Consider the following 25,858-nt stretch of genomic DNA (forward strand, 5'->3'; position numbering starts at 1 on the left):
CATTATCATCAGATAAATAAGGACATTAGCCATGAGGTTATAAAAAGTCAAAGCAGGAACTGTGCACTCTAAGTCCATTTCCACATTTAAGAGCAGACACAGACACTCATGAGTCATTACAACTTTCCCAGAGACTTGAAGAACTTGAAAGACACAACACTGAACTAAACTGATTCATTACAATATTAAATTCACCAAGTAAAAAATGTGGAGATCAGGTCAACATGCAATTAGTTGTGTAATACATTTCTTTAAAAAGAAATGTTACTGTTACTACTCCACTGTGTTGAAATCAGGAGGAATTATGATCATATGTGAACCCCGGGCCTTCAGGCCACTGTGGTGCTGCTGACAGTGGGTGACTGAAGACATCTGGGTCCTGGAATGCCAGCAAATGTTAAGATGAAAGTAGGTGCTGCCTTCATTAGGATATTTCCCATAGCAATATGAGCCGTGGGCAATTCTTGAGGAAAGAACACCACACTCATTTCAGAGCATCCAGAAGTAATTTAAATGGTCCAAAATAAATAATAAAAAACAGACCATGAGTTTGGACTAGAAGAATAGATTGTACTAATAGTAGAAAAGAATCAATGTGATGAATTGCTTAAATTGAATGTCTTTGTTTGCTATGTGTAATCTTTGATGACTCTGATACACATACAAACCACTATGCCTACACAGCTTACCTGAGTGATAAAAAAGGAAGAAAAGTCATAAAGAAAACCCTGTCTGCCTGCTCAGTGGGAGCAGCCCCCACCCACTCCTTCCTCTAGCCTGATGTAAAAAGAGGGATAGACGGCAGCAAGGACAGGAAAGTGCACAACAACAAGCCAAGGTCAGCCACGAGTCACACGTCCATCTGATGAGCTTGAGAGTCACCTGGGACACTGGCCTCTGATGGATGCTTGTCTTCTAGGTTACAGAGTGGAAACCCACCCACCCTAGGTAGTAGCATGCTCTGCACTGAGGCTAAGTGGTGGAAAGAAGAAGGTGAGCGAGCACTCTCCATATGTCTTCTTCCTAGCTGCCTTGCCTGCACTCCTGCTATGTGATGACTGCACCCTCCAACTGTGAGCCAAAAGAAACCCCCTTTCCTTAAATATGTTTTCAGGGTATTTTTGCACAGCAACTGTGGTGTTTTGAATTGGCGGGATGTGGGTTTATGTATGTATGTATGTATGTATGTATGTATGTATGTATGTATGTATGTATGTATTGTTTTCCTTTGGGGGTTGGTGGCAAGGGTAGAAGGTGGCTAAGAACAGACAGGGAGATAATGAAAATAGGTTCATATATTTGAATGCTTGGTGTCTGGTGGGTGGAAAGGTTTGGGATTATGAAGTGTGGCCTTGTTTGAGATGAGTCACTGGGAGTGAGTGGGCTTGGAGGTTTTAAAGCCCATGCCATTCCCAGTAAGCTCTCTGTCTTCCTTCCTTCCTTCCTTCCTTCCTTCCTTCCTTCCTTCCTTCCTTCCTTCCTTCCTTCCTTCCTTCCTTCCTCCTTCCTTCCTTCCTTCCTTCCTTCCTTCCTCCCTCCCTCCCTTCCCTCCCTCCCTCCCTCCCTCCCTCCCTCCCTCCCTCCCTCCCTCCCTCCCTCCCTCCCTCCCTCCCTCCTTCCTTCCTGCTTGTGGATCAGATGTGAGCTCCCAGCTACTCCCCAGGACCTTGCCTGCCTAACCGCTGCCATGTTCCCCATGAAGACCACGGACTTTTGGAACTGCAAGACCCCAGTGAACTCTATCTTCTATATGTGGCCTTCATCATAGCGTCTCCTCCCAGCAACAGAAGAGAACAAAGCTCAACAGAAAAGATATGCTTTAGTCCTTGTCACATGTGGAAAACAGAAGGAGTCAGGAAGACAGAAGCAGACAATTCCTTACAGTGAGTGCTGCTTTTCCTGCTCCATCCAGGCTCCATCACCACTCGTGCATGGTTACAAAGCCCTAGCCCTTCCTCCCATGGGGATGGCTGTGGCAGAGTGGGGAGATGAGCTGAATGGAGCGCTTACCCAGGATCCCATCAAACACAGGCACTCGCAGTCTTCAGTCATGACCTCAAGTGACCTCGATAGTACTATGCTTCAGAAACATGACAATACAGAATGGCCACTGTGGCTCACGCTGGGATCTACATGTCCTTTCATACTGTTTCTTAAGAAATGTTTTACTTTGATTTTGTTACAGAAAATACAATACATAAAATTTTACATATGAAGAAAATTTTAAATCTACTTTTAAATCGAGATTGTCTATATATTTAAGAAGTATACAATGATAACCATCCTCTCCACAAGAAACTACTGCCTGTTCGAAAGCAGAACAATAATATGTCCAGGCAGAAATCACAGACATGCAGAAACATGGAAACTTCCTGAGCAATGCTTCAGGAACGTGTGGTTTCCACGTGGCTTGGGTGCTGGGTGCTAGGTAAGCCTAGTGTGGCAGTGTGTGAGGCAGGGGACCCTTCAGAAGTGGGGCCCAGTGCAAGGTGTTTAGGGTATTTTGTTACTGCAATAGAAACACAGGAAGCCAGAATAAAGATTAAGACTAACTATCCTTGAGAAGGATGCTGCAGCCTACCTATAAAGAGTCAAGTAAGACTAAGCAAGTACCATTTATTACAGCCCAGTGGATGGGAGTCATTCACATCCCAGAGAGTGAGAACTCAGGCGCTGCAGCCCACACTCTAACTGCTCATGAGTGTGCCTCTTTTCTTTTGATAGTCCATTCTCTTTTATATCCTCAATTATGACACTTTTGCTATCATAAACAGGAGGCACTCAAGTGCAGTGAAGCTGAATAAACATAAAGGAACAGGTAATGCAAGGGCTTCTTTAATGAAGTTGTAGCCTGAGACAGTCTGCAAGGGGCAACCAAAACAGATCCTAGATCCACAAGGGCGTCAGAGACCCAATATATGTAAGGACTCTTTTTTCTTGTTTTGGTCATTTTTTTTCCTACAAAATGTTTCTGAAAAGTAATGTCCATCTTGTTAAAGGATATGTATTTCTTTCTTGAAAATCCAAAACTGCGCGTGTGCGCACAGTCAGTCACACACACACACACACACACACACACACACACACACTCGAGGGAGCTTCAATATTTCTCATGTTTGAATTGTGCAACCCACATTCCCCCACCCACTCCCCATGTAAACACTGAGAAGGAAGGCAGAAGCGCCTGAGAACCCCCTCTTACACGCCTCTGCTCTGCAGCAGTAGTTTGGGAGTGCTCTCGGGGCCAGTGCAGCCCAGTCTGCTGCACCTGCGCCTGCTTTCACACGGTGAGGGGGTGTCCACTAAGTTACTTTCCTTCTATAGTTTATTCTCATTTAACAGCATAACTTCACTGAAGAAATGGAAGGATGTTTGGACTCGGCATGTTTAAATGGATTTTGTATGCATTTTGTAGTTGCCTAATAGCAAATATCACAAACTCTTTTATGACTCCCTGTTGGACCTTGAGGATTCACAGAGTAATTTTAAAAATGAGTAGATCAGCAATGGCCCTTGGTTAAACAGTAACATCACCCTCTTTCCCGGCATATTCTTTCAGAGTGTCTGAGGGGAAGTGGCAAGCCTTCAAGGTCAGGATCAGTTTTCTATGTTACAACCTGTGACATCCTTCCCTTTCCCTTTCCTCTGTGGGCCACCGGAGCGCGGCTATGACGCAGTCTCCCAGGCTGAGCTGCCACTTTCACGGCAGTGCAGAGGAGGAAGAAAGCAGAGTGGGTCTCTTAACCACGTGCACGGAGCACGCACGGGGCAAAGCGGTGCTGACGGTCATTTTTGAGGAAGGTGGCGTTACTCGTCTGACTCTCCTCTTGGTTAGAGAGGAGAGAAGGTATAACAGGAAGAAGGGATGGAATAAGGAGGAGATTAAAGGAGAAGAGAGGGAAGTGGCAAAGCACGGGGATGCATGGTGAATGCACTTAACTTCCAGCAACACTTTAATACAGTAAAATAAAGCAGGTAAGAAAGAAAACTAATATAATCTTGAATGAAAATGAATTTGTAAATCAGAAATGTCTAGTGTATCGACAGCATGGCACTCTTTACCAGGGAGTTCCGACAGAGTGGAAGGTCACTGGTGGGTACTTCTACTCCAACACGAAAAAACTTGCATTGTGATGCCTGACTGAGCAAGAGACTGTCTGCGATTGCATACAGCTACCTAAGATTGGCAACCTAAAGTACCTTCCTGCTCTACTGCAATAAGTAAACTTTAAGTATTCTTCATTCATATGCCTAACACAAGAAGTGTCACACTCTCGACTGTGTCCCTGGATGAGAACCTAGGGGCTTTGTTTACTAGGCTCCGACGGTGCTTTCCTAAGGTTACAGGGTCTACCACCACAGCTGCAGAGCGCCATGGGAAAGAGCCAGCCGTGCTCGGACCCGAGGAGTGCTTACCATGTCTTTTCCACCTGTGACCTCGTATTGACATGCTGGTAACTGCATTTCTTGATATTCTAGAGGAGGTTGGTGTGATCTCCACTTGAATACACCTTGTACCTTCCTTACTAGATTTCATGGCACCATGAGGCAATGAAGCCTTTATTGCATTAGCAACCTACAAGGAAAAAAAATCTTTAAGATTGGTAAATAGATGCATTATTTACTTTTAGATAAAATATAAGGCTAAGCATTAACAAATTCACAAGGAGAATATTTCCCCAAGGTATTTCAATATGATGATACCTAACCCTCCTAAATAGGGGGTAAGAGAGCCAGACAGATGCTTATACTTCAAGACACTATGAAGGAATGCACTTTGTGATTCGTAAATATTAAACTAGGTTTCTTTCTCAGTTGCAAATGCTAACTGACAAAGATGTGTTAGTAAGCTGAAATTCTGATAAGCAGAAGAGAGTATGATCAGTTAAATATCTTAAGTTAGTTTAATTAAATCTCCAAATTTTATACAAGTGCTTTTTGTTTGTTTGTTTTTTGAGACAGGGTTTCTCTGTGTAGTCATGGCTGTCCTGGAACTCACACTATAGACCAGGCTGGCCCCGAACTCAGAGGCTTGCCTCTGTCTCCCAAGTGCTGGGATTAAAGGTGTACACCACAAGCAGCTTATACAAGCATACACACACACACACACACACACACACACACACACACACACACACACACACACACTGTCTTCATGCATGCCAGAAAAGGGCATTGGATTCCATTAAATATGATTGTAAGCCACCATGTGGTTGCTGGGAATTGAACTCAGGACCTCTGGAAGAATAGACAGTGCTCTTAACCATTGAGCCAACTCTAAAGCCCCATACAAACACATTTAAATGTGATATTTCTTATTAAAGGCATTTCATATGCTATGAATTACTTCTCAATGCATAGTTTTAAACTAAACAATTATAAGTTAAAAATTGCATAATTAAGTGCAGAACCTACCAGCAGAGGCTCTGGATACAATTCTAGCTGGGCTCTGTATATAATGTCATCCAGTGCTTTCTGAGCTAGATCCCATTCTCCATTGTATCTGCAAAATATGGGAGTTAAAGCATTATTTTTAATTTATCCTATATAACAAAACAAAACATAATGAGGAACTATTTATCTCTACTAAAGAAAGCAACAGACCACATTTGCACATTGCTTAACATTCTATTCTCCTTAAAAATTATGTTTAAAGTTCCTATTATCTGAACACCTATTAATAGCAAATAAAATTTTATACATGTACGTTTCTTCTCTAAGGAACATGAGTATTTATAGAACAGAAATCAAAGAGCTAAGGCAATTTCAGGCATCTTACACTGTCAAAGTAATTCAGAACATAATAAACTATATACTTTAGAATAATTTTCTGAACAATTATGGACAAATTACCATGTAGTTCCCATGGTTTTACTGAGAACCCAAGCCTACCCACTTTCCTATGTAGCTGCTGCTTTGCCTCCTGAAGCCCATTTAGAAAGGAACATAAAGCATGTTGCAAACACAAGAGATAAGAAATTCAGCATGTGTGTATTACATATGTTCAACTTTCAGTGATATATCAAACACATCCTAAAATCAACTGAGTCATCCAAGTCAACAGACATATAATGGTCTCTGTCAACAAAATAAAGACGCATGAATTACATCAAGAGCACAAGAGAGGCTCAATAGTGAAAGCATTATTCCCATCTGAAAGCCAAGATAAACTCAGGTTATCTTCAAAATGGTAACTTTTAATGAACCCATCACAGAGCCGAGGGAGAGCAACCAAACTTCTGAGGCCAAGAGGGGGAGGCTATAAGCATCAGATGGGAAGTAACTTAGCTCTCCAACAGATTCTAGTACAGCACAACGCTGGCTCTGGAGGTAGCAGAGCTTACAACCCCTGGAGCATATACATGGACTGTTCATGGACTTTCCCAGGCCTCCTATATAGGCATCAGCAAGAAACACGGGAAGCAGAATGGGGACCAGAAAAGGTGGCCTTTGATGGTGCAGGCTTGAAGGAGCAGAGTGGCCACTGCCATGGGAAAAGCACAGGCCTGCCAGACACTTTTTTCATATGAACAAAAGTTGTACAGCTTTTGGGGAGAGATGAGCCAATCCTATTACCAGGCTATCTTTCTTTTTCCTTTCCTTTCCTTTCCTTTCCTTTCTTTTCCTTTTCCTTTCCTTTCCTTTCCTTTCCTTTCCTTTCCTTTCCTTTCCTTTCCTTTCCTTTCCTTTCCTTTCCTTTCCTTTCCTTTCCTTCCCCTCCCCCTTTTGTTTTTCCCTTTTCCCCCCTTTCCCCCCTTTTTCCCCCTTTTCCCCCCTTTCCCCCCTTTTCCCCTTTCCTTTCCTTTCCTTTCCTTTCCTTTCCTTTCCTTTCCTTTCCTTTCCTTTTTTTTTTATGTGTTGATTCTCTCTGGATTTCATATCATGCACTCCAACCCCATTCATCTCCCCATCCCTTCAAATCTGCCCTTGCAACACCCTCCCAAAAAGGGAAAAAAAAACACAGAAAACAACAAAACAAACAAAAACCCTATCACATGGTAGAAGCTTCAGTGTGTCACAGGGTATGTCCCTTTGTACTTTTATCCATAGTCTTCACTTGCAAATGTTCATTACAATGAGTCACTGGTCTGGTTCAAGGTCTCTGGCTTCTTCTACACTAGCAATAGAGGCTCCTCACTGGGTCTCCTCTCAGATATCCTGTTGTTGGCTTCTGCTGTGGAGATCCTGCAGCTTTGCACTCCAGCAGCTCATAGATGGGGTGGATGCTGGGTGGGACAACTCATAGTCCTGGATCTGGGCCTGGGTGGTAGCTGAGTTAGTCAGCCTGCTAGATCTCCCACACCCAAGCCATCAGGGCCAGCTCTCCAGTACTGCCCTGGCTAGCTCTTCAAATGCCACAGCCAGCAAGCGGTAGAGCTAGCTCTCCTGTGCTCATGCCCTCCAGGCTAGCTCACCCATGCCCCCCTCCCACCTCCAGGGCCAGTTCTACTGTACCACCCAGGTGAGGTGCAGGACCTGCTCTCCCAAGTGCTACAGTAGGTGAAGGGCGGGCTAGCTAGCAACAGCGTTCTATTGCTGAAGGAGGGCCTAAAAATGGGAGAGGAGACCCCCTCTGAGGGACAGGCATACAGAGAAACCTAAAGGAGGAAAACTCGCCAGCAATCCAGCTCCCACCCAAATACTAGGTAAAAGTAGGGAAACTTGTAGAGGTTACCCAGAATGTAACTATGGCAACAGTATAACAACCCTGCTGACACCATCCTGGCAAGTGCAGAGAGAGACACTTGTGTCCCTCCCTTTAGCTGTAAGCCCACTGAAGCTGTCTGTGAACCCCAAGAAACTGCAATCTCCCCAAGAGCCTCTCGCTGGCAGAGAAGGACTTGGGCTGCAGTGCCTGCTGGACAGGGAGCTTGTCTTCCAGGAATTCAAGTCAATAGTCTGACAACTTGTCACCACATCTTGCAAGAGAGACTGGAGCAGAGACAATGAATGACAGAGCTATGAGAGGCAGACTGTGGCTATGTATCCCTCTTGTCTTTTATAATTTGTTCCTCTCTTCATATGGCTGCATAGAATAGAACTCCTTTTTTTCTGCTTTTTATATGAGACACACTTACATGGCAAAATACACTCCTGTTAGCATCTGCACCATGAAGCCGGATGAAATCGGTATCCTGCTGCTCACACCTCTGTATTTTCTTACATGTTGTCGGGGATAGCCACAGACACATATTCTGGGAAGATGGAAGGAAACGTATTTGTTAAGTGCAGATGATTCTCTAATATCTATGAACCAACAATAGAAATAACAAATCTAGTATCTACAAAACAATCTTCGGATCAGAATGCCTGTAACATTTCCCTGAATATGATATACTGGTAAGAGACGGTAAAGCCCAAGGCAGGCAGTGTACACAGTTGGTGAGTCACACGCTCACTGGTTGGTTTACTAATTTTGATCAACTCAATTATCAGTAACTCTGGGGACATTACATGGAACTTACCATTAACAGATCTTTAGTATAATCTTTAACTCCTGATTAAATTCTTGGTACAAACTTATTATCGGAAAAATTACTATAACCCAGAATAAAGCTTCATAAAATATCCATTACAAATTTCAGACAGATAAAAAATTGTAATGCTCTTCCCAGACATAGGGATGCACACCTTTAATCCCAGCACCTGGTAGGCAGAGGCAGGTGGATCTTTGTGAGTTCAAAGTCAGCCTGGTCTACAGAGTGAGTTCCTGGACAGCCAGGGCTACATAGTAAAAGTCTTGTCTTGAAAAAGAAGCTAAATAATAATAATAATGCTAAAAAACATATAAGAAATAAAGTACAGGCAGTTTTATACTGTTTACAACGTATCTAAACACAACACCCTTGAGAGAATTCTAAACAGAAATCAGCAGGGTTTGCAAGTTTGTTTTTTTTTCCAAAGAAAATAACTTACATAAAATTCAGGCAAACAAAACACTTATGATGAGAAGCAGTGCCAGCGACAAGTGAGCCGTAGCTCAGAGGCCTGCCTCTGAACTACCAACACAGAACCAGTTATATACACTAGTCAGCACACTATAATGCAATTAAACTGTGCTTTTAAAAATCTCCTTAGGAGCAGGGTGGTGGTAGTGCATCCTTTGAGACAGGTGTATTTCAGTGAGTTCAGGCCAGCCTGGTCTATAGAGAAAGGCCCAGGATGGCCAGGGCCATACAAAGAGAGCCTGTCTGCAAAGAGCCTGTTAAAGGAGTGCTTGCCTAGCATGTGTGAAGCCCTGAATTCCAGCCCTAGTGTTTGTGGGAGTGTCTACCTAAATAATGGGGGTCGTGTGAAATTGCAAAAACAACACATGGAGCATGCATGATCTCAGCTTGTATGCAATTAATAAACAGGCACACAATATTTCTCAGAGAAAGCTAGAGTTATGGGATTGCAGACCTGTTTTCCTTCCTTGTGTATATATGTATTGCCTAAAATGTCTATCATCAACACAAACTTAAAGAGAAACAAGAAGTTTCTATTTTTAGGTAACTTACTAGAAAATGGCTGCTTTCTCACTTTGTGTCAGGAGTGATACAGTCCCAACTTGATAGCACATTAATGAATTAATACGACTGACCTCTATGTGTAGACAGCACTACCACCACAAAGTCCCAGGCTGGAGCTGCTGAGTTGGCTCGTCAAGTGGAGACACTAATCACTAAACCTGGCGACTTGAGTTCAATCCCAGCATCCCAAAAGGTGAAGAGAGGGAGGGAGAACTGACTCCTGAGCATTATCCTGACTTCCACAGCCTACCCTGTGCACCTACACACACACACACACACACACACACACACACACACACACACATATGTAAAAGTCAAAATTTCCTGAAAAACATCTCAAATATTAAAAATATTTTCTTTTTCAGACTTATTTTTATTTTTGTGTATGTGTGTCTCTCTGTGTAAGGGCATGTGTGTCTGCGCCCAAGGAGTCCAGAAAAGTGCTTTGGATCTTCTGGAACTGCAGTTATGGTAGTTGTGAGCCATCCAATGTTAAGAAGCACTCTTAACTGATAAGCGATCTGTCAAGGCCCCACAAATGTTTTCTTAAAAGGCCTTTAATTCAAAGGATGAACATAAGATCATTGGACATTGCAAGAAACTCAAAACTCTTTAGTACCAAAAACAAAATAAGTAGGGAAACTGAGGAAAAAATAACTGCAAGTAGAATAAACCAACTTTTACTGCAAACAGAACACCCATTTACACTCATATTTTAGTGCTGCATAATATATCCCAATAACCAACATATTTACCTCTATTTTTTAAATGAAGAAAAACCATAATGCCATGTTTTCTTATTTTTTTGACATAAAACTAGAACACAGTAAATATGGATAAATAAAGGCAAGCAAGATAAAAAGAAATACCCAATCATATTCCACAAATTAAAAAATGATTGCCATGTCATTGTTGTGAAGGTAACATAACCCCTTCTGACTCACCATTACACCAAACACTATTCAGTTGGATAGTCATGCCTGTGCTTTTTGATGGCTACTATTTCTAAACCACTGTCTATGTGCTCAGTAGGCTGCAGTGTACTTTGACTTATATAATGCTTTAAACCAACAATCACACAACAATAACTTAGGTATGCAACAAATTAGTAGTCTTACATTCATATACCCCAGGATTAGAAAGCTAGGACATCTGGTTTACCTTGAACAAATCTGACACAGTGACTGAAGAGAGACACTGGGCATGTAGGTTAAGGCAGCATTGTAACACAGCAGAAGGAATGTCAATACTTCAAACCTGAAGACAAACCAAAGGAATGTTAACTGACCTTGTGCAGCAGAACCAGGCTTACACATTACAGACACAGTAAGGAAACTCAAAGGAGACAGAAGGCTGCAAGTAACAGTCCTGCATCCTCCAAACTCCAGATAATGCCTGCAGCAAAGCACAGGGCCGAATCTAGGTATGTCTGATTCTTTTCTAAAATGGCTTGATATCCACAGAGTTACATTTAACTCACTAAACATTATAAATTTACTGAAACAATTTTTAAACAACTTGGCATGCTAGGAGAATTGTGCCTTTGCAGTATACCTGTTCTGTGCTGTCAGCATCTCCCGTTGAGGATGGGGTCCACTGTACACGACTTTTGATAAGCCATGCTGGGACAGCGCACTCTCCGTCAGCGCCATAGACCCAATGCTGGAAGGCTAGAGAAGAGATGCTGTTTTGTTGAAGGTGATACTAAGAATGCACAAAGCATGGAGAGTGCCTACTAGGTGTACCATTTAGCTTAGGGATATTCAGACTGCCTGTCACATTTCCACCCCAAGATTTAATAACAAGTTAAAACTAAACTACAAATGAAAATCAAAATTTAAATTTCCAAAATTCAATCACAGAGTACACAATTATCCACTCACCCCACATGCAGACACAAATTAAGACAAGCCTTACTCATTATACAAAGATAAAAAGTGCTTTTGATAAGGCTCTCACTGTCAGATCTTAGTTCAGTTCTTTAGTGATTTTTGACTTCTCTTTTGAAAGAGTAAACACTCCATGTGGTGATGATCAATACCTTTTGAGGTACTAACAATTCACTTCTGTGCACAGGTAACTACACCCTAACTTAGGGGACTATTGGAGCTTAGGACCCAACAAATGTACTTTGATAAAAAACTACTTACTTCATGATATACAGATGGTTTGGATAAAGATGGAATTGTAAAACTCAATACTTTACTATGTCCGTGTTTGTCAACTATTTCCTACAAAAGTAAAAGGAAATATCTTAAAAGTCACCTTTTGCATGCAACATTTTAAAAATAAAATTTAGTTATTAGGACAATTTATCCAGGTTTAATTTTTTGAGGTTATAATTACAACATCTCTCCCTCCCCTTTCTTCCCTCTAAGACAATTTTTAAAGACCAGAATTAAAGGAATTTAAAGACAGTTAAAACTCCATTATCAGTTACCATTAGCATCAGTAGGTAACATGTGTACTGTTGCATTTTCAAAACAAAAGCATAGCAGACCACATAGAAAATGTCCAACGACATTAAAGTCCCACTGTTCTCGGGATGGCTGAGGCACAGACAGTGTAGTGACTGTTCTGTACTAACAAGTTATAGTCTCTAAGTCAATCAAACATGCCATGTGTCTACAGAAGGACCTCACCTCTCCTTTCCATCTTAAAGAACACAATCCGTAAGTATTCAGAATGTCAGTCAGAACTGATACTCAGGCGGAGTCACACAAACTGTTAGATACAGTGCACGTGCTCAGGAGACATGGGACTTCCAAGGTGTGACTAGTGAATCTCATCTTAGGTCTTTCTACTGGCTGTGAGTGTGTGTGTGTGTGTGTGTGTGTGTGTGTGTGTGTGTGTGTGTGTGTGTGTGTGTGTGTGTGTGTGAAGGCAAAAACCAGCTTAAAGATGCACTTAAACAGATGTTGAAATTAAAGATTCCACAATAGCAGTAATTAGGCATGGCAGCACACGCCTTTAATCCTAGCACCTGAAAGACAGGCAGGTCTCTGAGTTTGAGGACAGTCTATTTATTCTAAGTAACATGTTCAAAGCCAGTCAGGGCTACACTGTGAGACCCTGTCTCAAAATAAAATAAAATAAAACCAAACCCCACTGGTGGTGGTATTTTTCTCATTATTATTAAATCACTATTACTATTATTTCATTCAACCCATAAAAATTTGTTTAGATAATTATATGTGTGCCCCAATACCCTTAGGTTCTTTGTTCTTTTAAATGAATAGTAGTTTTACTAAAACGAAAAGCAGTTTTCCAAAAAGCACATGGTTACTCTGTGAATACAAACCAGGTTGTAAACCCCCAGCAGGAGAGCCTCAATGCAGCCGCTGCTGTGCACATCTCTGCTGGCCGACACGGCGAGGTAGCACCACATCAGCTCCGGGAGGAACTGCAGAGTGAAGCGCAGCAGCTGCTCCTCCCCACTGCGGTAGAACTCAAAGAGCTGGTGACACACGGGCTCTAGTAACTGCAAGAAGGGGACACGGTAAACATGGATGTGATGGCACCACTGTAGGAATTAAGCAAGGTTTCTCAAAATGGTTTTGTTTGAAATAGACAAATGTTTTAACTTTCTTGAAGTAAAACCAGTCACTGGCCAGCTATCCCAGAAAGTTTAGATTCTAGTGGCGGTACACTGCAACATGTCAGCAAGATGCTCTACCACTGCGAGCTACTCTCTACTCACAGCTACCCTTCCTCAGGCCCTGTTCTTACATCTTGGCTAAGCTGTTGGAAGCCTCTTCCTTACCGCCTTTCTTCTTAATAGACTAGAAGTCAACATATAAGGGTTTGTCTGCAGGGCAGAAAGAACTAAAACGGGAACAAGCCCACAGCTTGCTCCCATGTGTGTGAAGCCTAGTGTGAAGACAGTTACAGAGCCATTACACCCAACCCATTGTTAAAGCCATGGTTACTGTCCCTGCGTTTTATGCATAAATTAAAATCTTCTATAGCCCTTTTCTTTCACACTATACTCCCAATTAAATTATGTTAGTAGCACTAACTATATCTTTATTAAAGACTCTTAAAAACCAGAAAAGCAAGTTAAGAAACTCTCATATCTGTCAAGCGTTCCTTTAAGTCATACATTTCGGTCAAACACAAAACATGGTCGAACGCGTCAGGAGAGTGGCAGGTAGTGGTTTTCAAGGAAACCTGAACAAACTACATATTTCATTAACAAGCAGCAGATTAAATCAAGACACCAAGCAGCTTTCTATTACCAATAATTACAACAAAGAGAAACCAAATGAGTAGTGTAAATGTTTATTTCAAACAGACTAAGTAAGTAGAGTAAGGAGCAAGTTCAACTATCCTCTTCTAAAACCAGGCCTTGGAATGTGGCTCCGACACAGACTGCTTTTGCCTAGCACACCCAAGGCTGGGGGTTCTATTCTCTGTGGCAAAAAAAAAAAAAAAAGCAAATGAGACAAGCAGACTGTTTTTAAAGTGGTGCATGCCTTTAATCCCAACACTTTGGGAGGCAGATGGTGGGGGAGGGCAGAGGCAGAGGCAGAGGCAGGTGAATCTCTGTGAGTTCGAGGCCAGCCAGTGTGAGTTTCAGGACAATGAAGGTCACAGAGAAACCCTGTTTTTTTTAAAAAAAAAAAAAAATTATCTACCTTCTGGCAGTACTCACTCATAGGGTATTTTTTCCACCTCACAGTGGTGGTGGCATTAGAAAGCACAGGTTCGACTGTCTCAAACAGAACAAAGTGGCTCTGCTCTGTGCTCCAATACTCTCTCTGTGCCCCAGCACTCACATTTCCAAATCCCCAAGCAAGCTTGAATTGAATCAATAACGAAGCTTGTTAAGTTCAACAAGCATTTTCAATTATAAACCTTGCTAGAAAATTCATTTAAGACACTCTGTACGAACACATAATCAACTGTAATCAAAATATACTCAAAGTCTTTATGACCAGTTTTAAATCCAAAATTAAAAGCTTTTACCTAATGAAAGCATAATTAAGTGAAAACAGATTTAAAGAAAAGAAAAAGACCATGTTGCAAAAAGATTAAAATTATTCACTTAAAGCCGATACAAATCAACACCAACATCTGTTTGATGTTTTACAGCTTGCAAAGCACTATTTATACAGAAACAGGATCAATTCCCACTCTACTGTAAGTAGACTATGACTAGCCACACTTTTCCATATAAGGAAATGGAGACAGAAAGGCAAGATCATGATGGACAGTACACATAAGAGCCAGAAAGGAGAAAGAGCTGAAGTTTACAAATGTCAGAAAACAATACTATATAATGTGAGAAATACAGGCCTAGGTAACATGAATGTATTTTACGGTGGTGATTGAACATGCTGGGTTGCTAATGGCTCGGTGACATTTTGGAATATATTTCCCTATGAAAACACAGCTCAAACTTGTTGGAAGTTCAGTGCTGCTTCTAAAGGAAGCCTGGGCAACAAGAAAAAAGAGGAAAGCAGCTTGGTGAAGAAAAGACAAGGCAAGCACAACTCTGACTCAATTACTCCAGATGAAGTCTAATGGCCTGTCGGGAAAATCTCTAAGCCCACTAGAATCTCATTCACAGTGAACGCCACAGCACAGTAAGTAGAGTCTAGGCTACTCTATACTCCTGCCAACACAAATTAATTACTCAAATAACACTAGCTCCTGGAGTGCACAGTCTGGTTGCAAAGGCCCATGGATCCACATATGTTACCTACCACTGAATAGAGATTCGTGGCAGGCCAGCAATGCCAGGGTTCAGGAGAGGCAGGGGTAGATGGCTCTCCATGAATTTGAGGCCAGCCTAGACTATATAGTGAGTTCTAGGACAGCCAGGGTTACAAAGTAAGACCCTGCTGAGAAAGGGGGGTGGGGATGAGAGACAGACAGAGAGAGAGACAGAGGCCGATGACAGACAGAGAGACAGAGGCAGATGACAGACAGAGAGACAGAGGCAGATGACAGAGAGACAGAGATTGAGATTGACTTTAAACCTGTCACATCTTTTCCTAAACTCAAAAACAAAAGGAATTATGCAAGTTATCTCCTTTCTATCTACTCCAGAGCTGTCTCCTTCTAGTCCCAGAACAGGAAAGGCACTAGCAGACCAAACGGCAAAATTCAGCGAATGCTTTGCACCTCCAATCTCCTACACTTCCCTGCTGCTAGGAGTGTTTGTTTTACTTGCTACATGGAAAAGCTGTATTTGTCCCTGGCCTGGTGTTTTGGTTGTTGTTGTTGCTATGACACCTGGTAACTTATAAAGAATGCATTCCTTCCCAGCTCTGCAGATTGAGTAGCCTAAGACCAAAACATCACCTCACAACAAAAGACAGACAGGTAAGAAAGCTAAGGAAGCCAAACTCACCTTGCGAACAGCACCAACCCCATATTCGTCCCAGTGTTTTCTCCTGCTCGTTATGCTAACAACTGAACCCAGGACCTAGTGTATGCTAGGCAAGAGCTCTCCCACTGAACCATATCCCAGGCCCATTTCTTTCTCTCTTTTTAAAAAGATTTATTTATTTTTTATTTATATGAGTACACTGCAGCTGTCTTCAGACACACACTAGAAGAGTGCTTTGGATCCCATTACCGATAGTTGTGAGCCACCATGTAGTTGCTGGGAATTGAACTCAGGACCTCTGGAAGAGCAGTGAGTACTCTTAACTGCTGAGCCATCTCTCCGGCCACCAGGCCCATTTCTTAGTATTTGCTACAGTGGTAAGTACATTCCCAGATGACTCTTAGAGGTAACGACCATGCAAACCATAGAAAGACGCAGTTCTGCATGGTTACTCAGTCTCTCTCACCTTTCTCTTATGATGAAGATCACTGCTCTTTGAGCCCCTAATGTCCACCATAGTAATGGCTTATAGCAGGCACATCAATATTTGCTGAAGAAAAAAGATTATTTGCACGACTTAGACGTTCCAAGGCTATGGAGACTCAGAGACATACAGAAGGAGAACACGGAGAAAGATGGATTTGGGGATACAGTAAGGATTCTAGTTTTCATTCTGGAGAATGATACACTGAAATTAATTTTATTCTTGTTTTGCAAATATATACATTTTCTTACCTTACACATGTATGTTATATTTTATGTTTAAATAAAAATAATCAACTGAATATTATTCATACAAACTGTAATGTACTTACCTCACTCTGTGGCTCCTGGATAACTTTATAGAGAGATGTAACTAAAGAACTCTTGTCTTTCAAATTTGTGGCATAATTTGGCAAAGATGTTTCTGGGAGTGTCTAAACAAATTAAAAAAATTATTTTTATGAAATTCTAAATCAGACAAATTCATACAAAAGAAAATTAGTATATATTGGTCATTAACACAGAAGGAAGGAAACAAAGAAAGACTGACTAAAAGACATAGTTTCCAGAATTCCATGCTGGTGTTTGGTACAACTTTATAAAAATATCAAAAGAACAAGAACAAAAATAAATAAAATAAAATTAACCCTGCATTCTCACTTAAGACAGTGAATTTTATGTGATATAGATTATAACTCAACAATAGCAAATTTAAAAAAAAGTTTTATTCTTTTATTACCAATAGGGTCAATCACCATCAGAACTCGTGATTGGAATCAGGGCAATGGCTCGGTACATAAAGCACTTGCTGCACAAGCGTGCAGAGCAGAATTAGGATTCCCAGGTCCCACATCAAAGCTGGGCCGGCATGGTGCTGACTTTAGTCCCAGTACTCTGGAGGCGGGGACAGGACATTACCAAGGGAAGCTGGCTTGCTAGACTAGCCAATGGTGCGCTCCGTGTTCAACCAGAGACCCTGCCTCCATTAGTTAAGTGCAAAGTAATCAAAGAAGATACTCAGTCTCAACTGTGGACCTACACATGCACTCCCACATGTGCAAGTGCACCCACACACATGCAAACACCCATGAACACACGCATGCAGCCCACACATTTATAGACATTCAAATGAGAAAACTTCATCTTTAACTGCCGGTTTAGATCAGAAACAATATTGAACCACATGTAAAGACAGTTCCGCCTTCAGAGCATCAGGAGTGATAGATCTCCTTAGGTCCATGAGGATGTGCTAATGTGTCTAACATGTACACCACAGGCCACCGGGTCCAAATACTCCTGAGTTCCATGCTACTGCCAGAGATGAGTCTAAACTGCAGGTGGGGCAAAATACATAGACTCCTCAGAACTGGGAAACTCGGAACTGTACTTCCACAAATTAATTCTGCTAATGCCAGTTAAAATACAGACCATCAACCACAGCCTGTTGGCACTACTTCTTCAGCTCAGAGAGAGGAATGGAGACAGAGACTCTCAGTAGTAACTCAAAAGCATGGGTGAAAAGGTGACAGGAAAAAACTGAAGAGAAAATTTACTGTAACAATAATAAAACGTATCCTTTAGAGCTTATCTCATTAGCAGTGTTTGTCTCCCCATCACTGCTCACTCACTCCCACAACAGACAGCATCTCAAAGACTCCTAACAGCCATGCTAAGACACGCACCAGATCACACATATCCCATAACCAAGTATTTCATGATTTAACATGGGCTGTGGCTACAATACACAGTTTTACGTGTGCATAAGTATGCATAGAAAATTAAGCTGTATCGCTTCTTACAGCAGGGTTATTTGATTCATTCTTACTTCACTTTCTTCCCAAGGGAAAGCTGTCTTTTCCCCTCTCCATCCCCATCACTCAACAGAAAGCCTCAGCCTCAGACCTTTGCTGGGAGAGCACTGAGGGACAGAAAGAATTGAAACTAACATTGTCTGGACTCTTTAAAACCAGGTCCTATTTTGCCTGAAGACATGTAAGTGACTAGGTCTTTCTGATTTAATAAGGGCTTTGTTTCCCAGCATGGTGAGTAAATGTGAAGCATTTGGAAGCCTGCCACCATTCTCCAGAACAATAGCAGCAACAGCCACAACAGCAAAAGCAGCTCCCATGCCCTGCTCCGGAAGGCAGAGAAACAAAGACCTCCAGGCCACATTCCATTTCTGTCATGTAATCAAGAGTAACCTAATACTGGAGAAATTTATATAACAGCATCAGCTGTCGAATCTCATTAAAGCAAGCCTAAAGGTATGTGCAAAGCACACGATTTAATCTACACAGCAAGTGAAGCACACTATGGAGTCTATGTGAGCACATAAAGTATGAAGCCACAGGCTTCAGGGTTATTATCCTTCCCATCTCCCTCTCTGACCCTGTCCTCCCATCCCTCACCCCATTTCTTCCAACACTAAAGGCCTTTATGGAAACCTACCATAGAAACCTCCTCAAATGTAAACACATACACCTGCATATATAAAATGAGCTACCTTATAATGGAGAATGACGACAGCCCCCTAAGGTGTATGAGCTACCCCCTTTTGAGCTGTTACTTAATAGGGTCACATAGACAACTCCCCTCCTAATTCCAGGGTTAATTTTTCTGTTCTTGGGTTTTTGTTGTTTGTTGGTGGTTGGTTTGGGGGAGGGGTGATTTTTGTTTGGTTTGTTTTGGGGTATGTTTTTGTTTTTTGTTTTGTTTTGTTTGCTATTGCTCTTGGATATCCTCCAGAACTTAAGGTAAAACCCTACTGCTAAAGATACCAGATATCTACATAATAGGACATGGAAAAGCCAAGCTTGTACCATCCTAGATGCTGCCTTACTTCCTAGTTCTCAGTGCTGGAAGGCTTTATGCATCTTACTAGGGAAGTTTTACTTGTGAACACTGTAAGCACCAACAATGACTGTACGAGCCAGAGAGACTGGATGTCTGCAGTGAAACAATATTTGTCAGACATGATGCCTCAGTTGCACATGGGAACTCACAGCATCTGAGACAGCACAGGATTTGCACAAGATCAAGCAGCTGAAGTCCTAGCAGGGAGAGGGAGGGGCCCATGAAGTCCCTCTCCCATCTGAGGAGCAATTAGTAATTAATGGCTGCGGGGTGTGAGAAAGTGAATTTTCTCAGGGATGCTGGCCCTAAGAGGCTGGCTACCTATGCTCCAGTAGATGGTCCCACATCCTACACATATAGGCACAACTAAATGGACCCAGTGAGTATTTCAAAAAAAATTTTAAAGATTAGAAGAAAAAACATATGAAATTAGGAGAAAAAGTAAGAAGGAAGGATAGGAAAGGAACTGCAGGGGAGAGAAGTGGGGAAGGGTTGATTAAAATACACATGCACATATAAATATTAAGTAAAATATTTTTAAAAGAGAAAAAGAAATAGCCAGAGTTAAAAGTACATCTCTTTTCTAAAATCTCAAACTCTGTGAAGCGCAGAATCCTGGGGCTTCTGTTGATAAATAAGAAAAGAAAGCCTTTAAAACCAGTGAGGCAAAACCAGCCATCATATACAGCTCAAAATGCCTTCACTATCTCATGGTTTGTATGTGAGGAAAGTCACCTTTCTACACAAGGGAAGGGTATAACTACTGCGCTTACGGTGCTACACGAGGGAGACAGAGAGATGGCTTAACATAAGAACCCTGACTGGCCTTCCAGAGGACCTGGGGTGATTCCTACTCTCAGTGCCTACACAGTGACTCACAGCTATCTATAACTCCAGTCCCAAGGGATCCCACCTCCCCTTTTGGCTTTTGCAGGTGCCAGACATGCACATGGTACACAGACATGCATGCAGACAAAACACCCATAGGCATAAGATAAATACATAAAAATTAAAACAAAATAAATGGTGCTTTGAAGAACTAATCTTAAGGACCAGATGAACTCAAGAACTGTCGGCCTTCTCAATTACCATGTTTCTTACGCTGTTGAATGCAGAATGGAGACGAAATTTTAAGAAAAAAGTTGAATGCTTCATACTTAAGTACCATTTGGCAGATGGCTTTTAAAATGTAAGGAGGTGACATGGATTGGGTGGAAGAAGACAGGCAGATGGGTGAAGATTCAATAAAGAGAACAATCCCATTCAACAGCTTCATACATGAAAATGGATTTTTGAGCCATATATTGAGTATCAGAAAATTGAAAAACTTAGGAGCCTAGAATCTGCTACATAAAATACACAAAGCAATCTGAAACTTTTTTTTTACAAATAAGTCATTGAAAATATTAATTATTCATGAGACCCTAGTTTAGTCACTTTGTTAGTCTACTTAGAGAATAATACCAACAAGTTAGCTAGTACAGAGACTATGAGTGTCTACTTAGAACATACAACCAACACCTTAGCTAGTACAGAGACTGAATGTTTTTCTCCAATCACAAGATTTTATTTTAAACTCTTACATTTACTTATTATTTATTATTTAGTGTGTATGTGTGTGTAGTCACTGAACAATCAGTGAGAGGAATTAGTTGTCTCTGTGGGTTCTGGGCTCTAACTCAGGTCATCAAATTTGGTGGCAAGTACCTTCACACCCCCCTACCCTCACCCTCCCCCCAAACTATCCAGCCCACTAGAAAAAAATTTACAGGAGTTTATATTGTGTGTACATTTTCGGATAACGTTTTACAGGAAGCAAACTACACTGTCTCTGTGTTTTGGAGGCTGCTGAGTTCGATTACGAAAGGAGGAGTTCAAACTGTGACCAGGGCACAGCACCTACGGCAACCTTTGTAATGCTACTGACTGAGCTGTAATGATTTACTCAGTAAACTGCTTCTAGAACTGAGAACCCATGACCTGTTGCTGACTCTCTGCCCACTCAGTCAGTTACAATGATGTTGCCAAAGATGTGCTACTCAAACAAACAAACAAACAAACAAACAACAAAAACCCCAAAGGGCCAAAAATGGGATTGTCTTTAAAAAATAAACAAAACACAAAAAGGAGAGTGGGCGCTGGACAGACAGCCAGCAGTTAAGAGTTCTTGCTATCCTTCTAGAGGAGCAGAGTCTCAGCCCAGAATCCACACCGGGTCCCAGGAGCCAGCGGTGGCACAGCCACCTCCAAGGTATAAGAAGCTTTTTTCCGCATGTATACATGTACATGAAAATTAAAAATCCAAACAAAATTCCTGTCTTAAAATGTTTAACTAAAACACATAGTATCACATCACAATAATTTGAAAAGGTAGCCTCATTCCAAGAGCACTTAGAATATTTGTTCCCTAGCCGGGCATGGTGGCCCACGCCTTTAATCCCAGCACTCGGGAGGCAGAGGTAGGCGGATTTCTGAGTTCGAGGCCAGCCTGGTCTACAGAGTGAGTTCCAGGACAGCCAGGGCTATAGAGAAACCCTGTCTCAAAAAACCAAAAAAAAAAAAAAAAAAAAAAAGAATATTTGTTCCCACGCATTCTTGTACCTTGTGTTACTTGGTTTACTGCTGATAATCTCGATTTCTTTATCAAACCAACAGCTGAGTGCAACACACATTAACATACTGCAGAATGCTCACCAAATTAAGCAAGGGATAGGAAACTCCTTGACTTGGTAACAATACAAATTTGAAGGCATTTAAACATCATAGCATCACAGAAACAAACTGATTGGAATTTTGGTGAATTTAATTTGAGGAGGGAAGAAGGAATTACACCATTGCTTTTTGTTTCATGTGGCCTAGGATTCCATCAATCCCTCTCCCATTGGAAAAGTTTCCTTATCTTTATATTAAATTTTTAAACTTTACAAAATGTTGATATGCCACAGCAATGCATCCTAATGACAAAGCATTACTTAGATGAAGCCTTTATGCTTTCATACTCTTAGTTTCTTTTAGTGGAAGACAGTATTTAGTAAAGCAAGACTTGGTGCTTGCTATATTGCTATGCGAGAGGGTGCACTACCTACAAGGTCCTCTAAGCACAGCACCAAGAAATGTACACATGCACATGCGTATCTGACACATCTTTAGAACCCATGCTTCCCACCCAGTCTTCCAACTCTGGTCTAACCCCACTCCTTGATTTCTTATCGACAATCTCCGTTCCAGGTTTTGCAGTGCCTTTCTCAGACAAAGCAAAATCAAATTCTCATATCCTTAATATATGTACTTATGTATTCGATGGCACTAATCTGCCAATGAAGCCTCTCCAGCTAGCTCTTGTACAAGTCACCTCTGCATCTTCTTGCTAACCAGACAACTACTCTGTTCCCTCAGACACCAGAACACACAACTGCCAATACTGCAGCCTGCCCTCTCTGTCCTCCCTAGTGCATCCCCTTGATATCTCAGCACTACAGGAGGAATGGGAAAGAATTAGCAGATAGGCATTATCTTAGGGTTTCCTATCTCTGTGATAAACACCACGACCCAAAGCAAGTTGGGGAGGAAAGGTTTATTTGGCTTACACTTCCAAATGGAGGCAGGAGCTGATGCAGAGGCCATGGAAGCATGCTTCTTACTGGCTTGGTCCACATGGTTTGCTCGGCCTGTTTTCTTATAGAACCCAGGGCATTCAGTCCAGAGATAGCACCACTCACAATGGGCTGTGTTCTTCCCCATCAATAACTAATTAAGAAAATTCTCTATAGACTGAACCACAGTCCAATTTTTTTTGTTTTGGGTTGGATTTTGGTTTTTGAGACAGGGTTTCTTTATGTAGCCCTGGGTATTCTGGAACCCACTTTGTAGATCAGGCTGGCCTTGAACTCACAGAGATCTGCCTGCCTCTTGCTTTTTGAGTGCTGGGATTAAAGGCATGAGCCACTAGGCCTGATTCAACAGCCTGATCTTATGGAGGCATTTTCTCAATCAAGGATTCCTCTACTCAGATGACTACATTTGTATCAAAGTGAACTAAACAGAACTAGCACAGGCACTATGGTTTTAAACATTTGTCATAATCATTGCCCCCTCCCCCATGGCCAGTATTTAACACTCTTCTCTGCACACTCCCCTTAAGTGATTCTTAAGGAATCAGTAACTGGCTATGTTGGCTTTTCCACCTTTGACATAAGAATGGTCTACAAAAAAAAAAAAATGGTACTCAACAGTTAAAGCAGAAAAGTTCCATCAACTGGCCCTCACTCCGAAATCATGACAATGTACGCAAAACATATAAACACCTTTGAAGAAGAGGAGAAGCTTAAAAACTCCTTGAATGACCATTACAAATTTGACAAGAGGGATGTACATATTATATTTAATCCAAATATTAAAATTTGCAAAAAGTGTCAAATAGTGTACTTTTCTACATTCCACACTGCTTCGTGGTGAATTGAGAAGTCCAAAGAAGCACACTCAGTTGGTGGCAATAGATTCTAAGAAAGTAACAAAGCCTATCTGGTGTTCACGAGGACTAGACAAAAGCTGCAGATAAAGCCAGCAGTTAACCGGATTCACAGCTTCTCCCATGGTTGCTTAGCACCTGGAGTATAGGAACAACTCCTCTGAGTGACTACTACTGTACTCTTACGTACTGAGAATCCCTGTCTGAAATCACAGACTTTGTCATCTGAACGTGTATCAGTAAGAACGACACATGCCCCTCCTGTCCAGAGTTTAAATCACTGCCGAGGAGGAGAAGCCTTGGTTTCCATCACAGATGAAGGCTTCAGACCAAGACAGCAGGATCCTGAGTCCACTTGCAAGTCCAGACTAGATGTAAAACTCATTACATTACACACAGTCCTGCTTTGGTATGAAACTATCAAAATATGGCTTTATTTAAATTTCACCTAAAATGCCTCTTCTCCAAATGCTATCCAAATTTTATCTTTTCCTTTGTTTGGTGATGTCACTGTTGTTGGGCAATCATCTCCTTCCCTGCAGAAAGCCAGGAAACTTAGTGCTATTGGATTGTAAATCTGTCCCTGATGTCTGGGCTCATTAGTCCAGATAAAATCCACAGGACATTTGCTGCCCAATCTCTTCATGTCTGTGCTTTAGGATTATGAAGTGCCCCACGAGGACAGGAGAAAAAAGCCAGCTGGTTTAAGGAAGACAGTTTAGCTACCATAGAGAAGAGTTCATGAGACCACAAAGCTAATCTTATTTTCTTCACCAATGAGTCAAAGATTAACTCTACTCTCACAGCTCCTAGGTCAGCCTTCTAGAAAAAGACCTCTTGGTGAAGATTAAGGAAATACCTTGCTGCCTTCTACTATCTGTCAACCATGTCCAGTTCCACTACTTCCCTTCATTTCTGACAATGGGTCACTGATGGCCACTAGGGTGACATCAACATTCATGGCCATGGTAATGTCACATGGAAGGAAGAGAATAAACAGATGAATAAGCTCTTTGAGTCACTTGGGAAAAAGGAATTAATCGTCCACAAAAGATTACTATGCAATAAGTGCTCCCTACTGCGACACAGTATAATATTCTTTCCCCACAGATGATTTAGCATGTGGGGCATATAAAATATAAAAACACCATTAGAATTTAAACCCAGACAAAATTTGTTTAGGATAAAATTTCTGTATTAGAAGAGTTGTTATTACCTTAAATTCTGACAGCCATTCTTCCACAACTCCTATCTCTGAGGTGAACATCTTTCCACATTTGTTTCAAACCTTCAACCTGAAAATGAACACAGAAAAGTATGAAATATTTGAATTAATTTTATTTCAGTCTTAATACTTTGTACAGAGTTGTTCCTGCAGCTAGTTACTCCTTACTTGGGAAATTAGTTGCAATGCCCATAGGCAAACCTTAACGCAAAATTCTAACAAAAGTGTAAATAACATAAAATAATAAAACTGCCTCTACAATTTTCATTCAGCTTTCAGAAATGCCAGTTGTAAAATATTCAAACATTCTTTACTTTTGATTGTATAATTTCAAACATGATCATCTTAAACTTGTGAAAAAGACTTCAAAAGATTTGTTAACTACACATCCTATTGCAAGGCACTGTTTCTTGGATTAAATTTTATTCTGCAACTAAAAACACTTATTATGGAGCCTGGCAATAGTGTTCTTACTCAGTAATAAAGAACACCACAAACTCGCATAACCTGGGTCCCACTGTCTTTCAAAGTCTATAGACAACCCTAAAGGAAAAATACATGTTCTTGCCAACAAATAAATTAATCCATGGTGACTTGAGTGATGCATAGCTTATCTTTTAATAAAAAGAAGCCCATTATCAAGTCAAGAGTATCAGAAAAACACACATTTGTACTGTGCCTTGTATTTTATAGAACTGTCTAGATAAGCGGGTTTGGAATTATGTTCAAATATTACCCAAAGCACTGCTAGATCAGATACTGCCTTTAAAAGTCAACAGGGGGCGAGGGGGAATCACATCTTCAAATGTCAAGACTGGGGAAAATTCTCTTTTGACTCTAATAAAGTTGATAGCAAAGTTTCTGCTCTGTCTACCAAAAAGGCAAGTCTCCATTAACTTTATCCTTTGCTTTAGTTAACTACACCCTTTCATGTTGTTGCTGGGCTGTTTTGGTTTTGTTTTGCCTTAGGTGGGTGGCTG

At 41.3% G+C, this 25,858-nt stretch overlaps 1 protein-coding gene across 6 annotated transcripts in view; it reads right to left on the reverse strand.

Annotated features, from left to right (window-relative positions):
* The window catches only part of Fam126a (family with sequence similarity 126, member A), a 115,421-nt gene that overhangs the window by 59,796 nt on the left and 29,767 nt on the right, over positions 1-25,858 (reverse strand). For all 6 annotated transcript variants that reach the window (XM_017321188.2, NM_001310471.1, XM_006535822.3 and 3 more), the window contains 9 exons: positions 24,870-24,948; positions 16,665-16,766; positions 12,814-12,993; positions 11,663-11,743; positions 11,067-11,182; positions 10,674-10,769; positions 8,079-8,195; positions 5,416-5,503; positions 4,417-4,576 (listed from right to left, as the gene is read on the reverse strand). In XM_017321188.2, coding sequence (XP_017176677.1) covers positions 4,417-4,576; positions 5,416-5,503; positions 8,079-8,195; positions 10,674-10,769; positions 11,067-11,182; positions 11,663-11,743; positions 12,814-12,993; positions 16,665-16,766; positions 24,870-24,920 — 991 coding nt within the window. In that variant the 5' untranslated portion in view covers positions 24,921-24,948. The remainder of the gene's footprint in view (positions 1-4,416; positions 4,577-5,415; positions 5,504-8,078; positions 8,196-10,673; positions 10,770-11,066; positions 11,183-11,662; positions 11,744-12,813; positions 12,994-16,664; positions 16,767-24,869; positions 24,949-25,858) is intronic.

Source organism: Mus musculus, chromosome 5, assembly GCF_000001635.26.
Source record: "Mus musculus strain C57BL/6J chromosome 5, GRCm38.p6 C57BL/6J".
Lineage (NCBI taxonomy): Eukaryota > Metazoa > Chordata > Mammalia > Rodentia > Muridae > Mus > Mus musculus.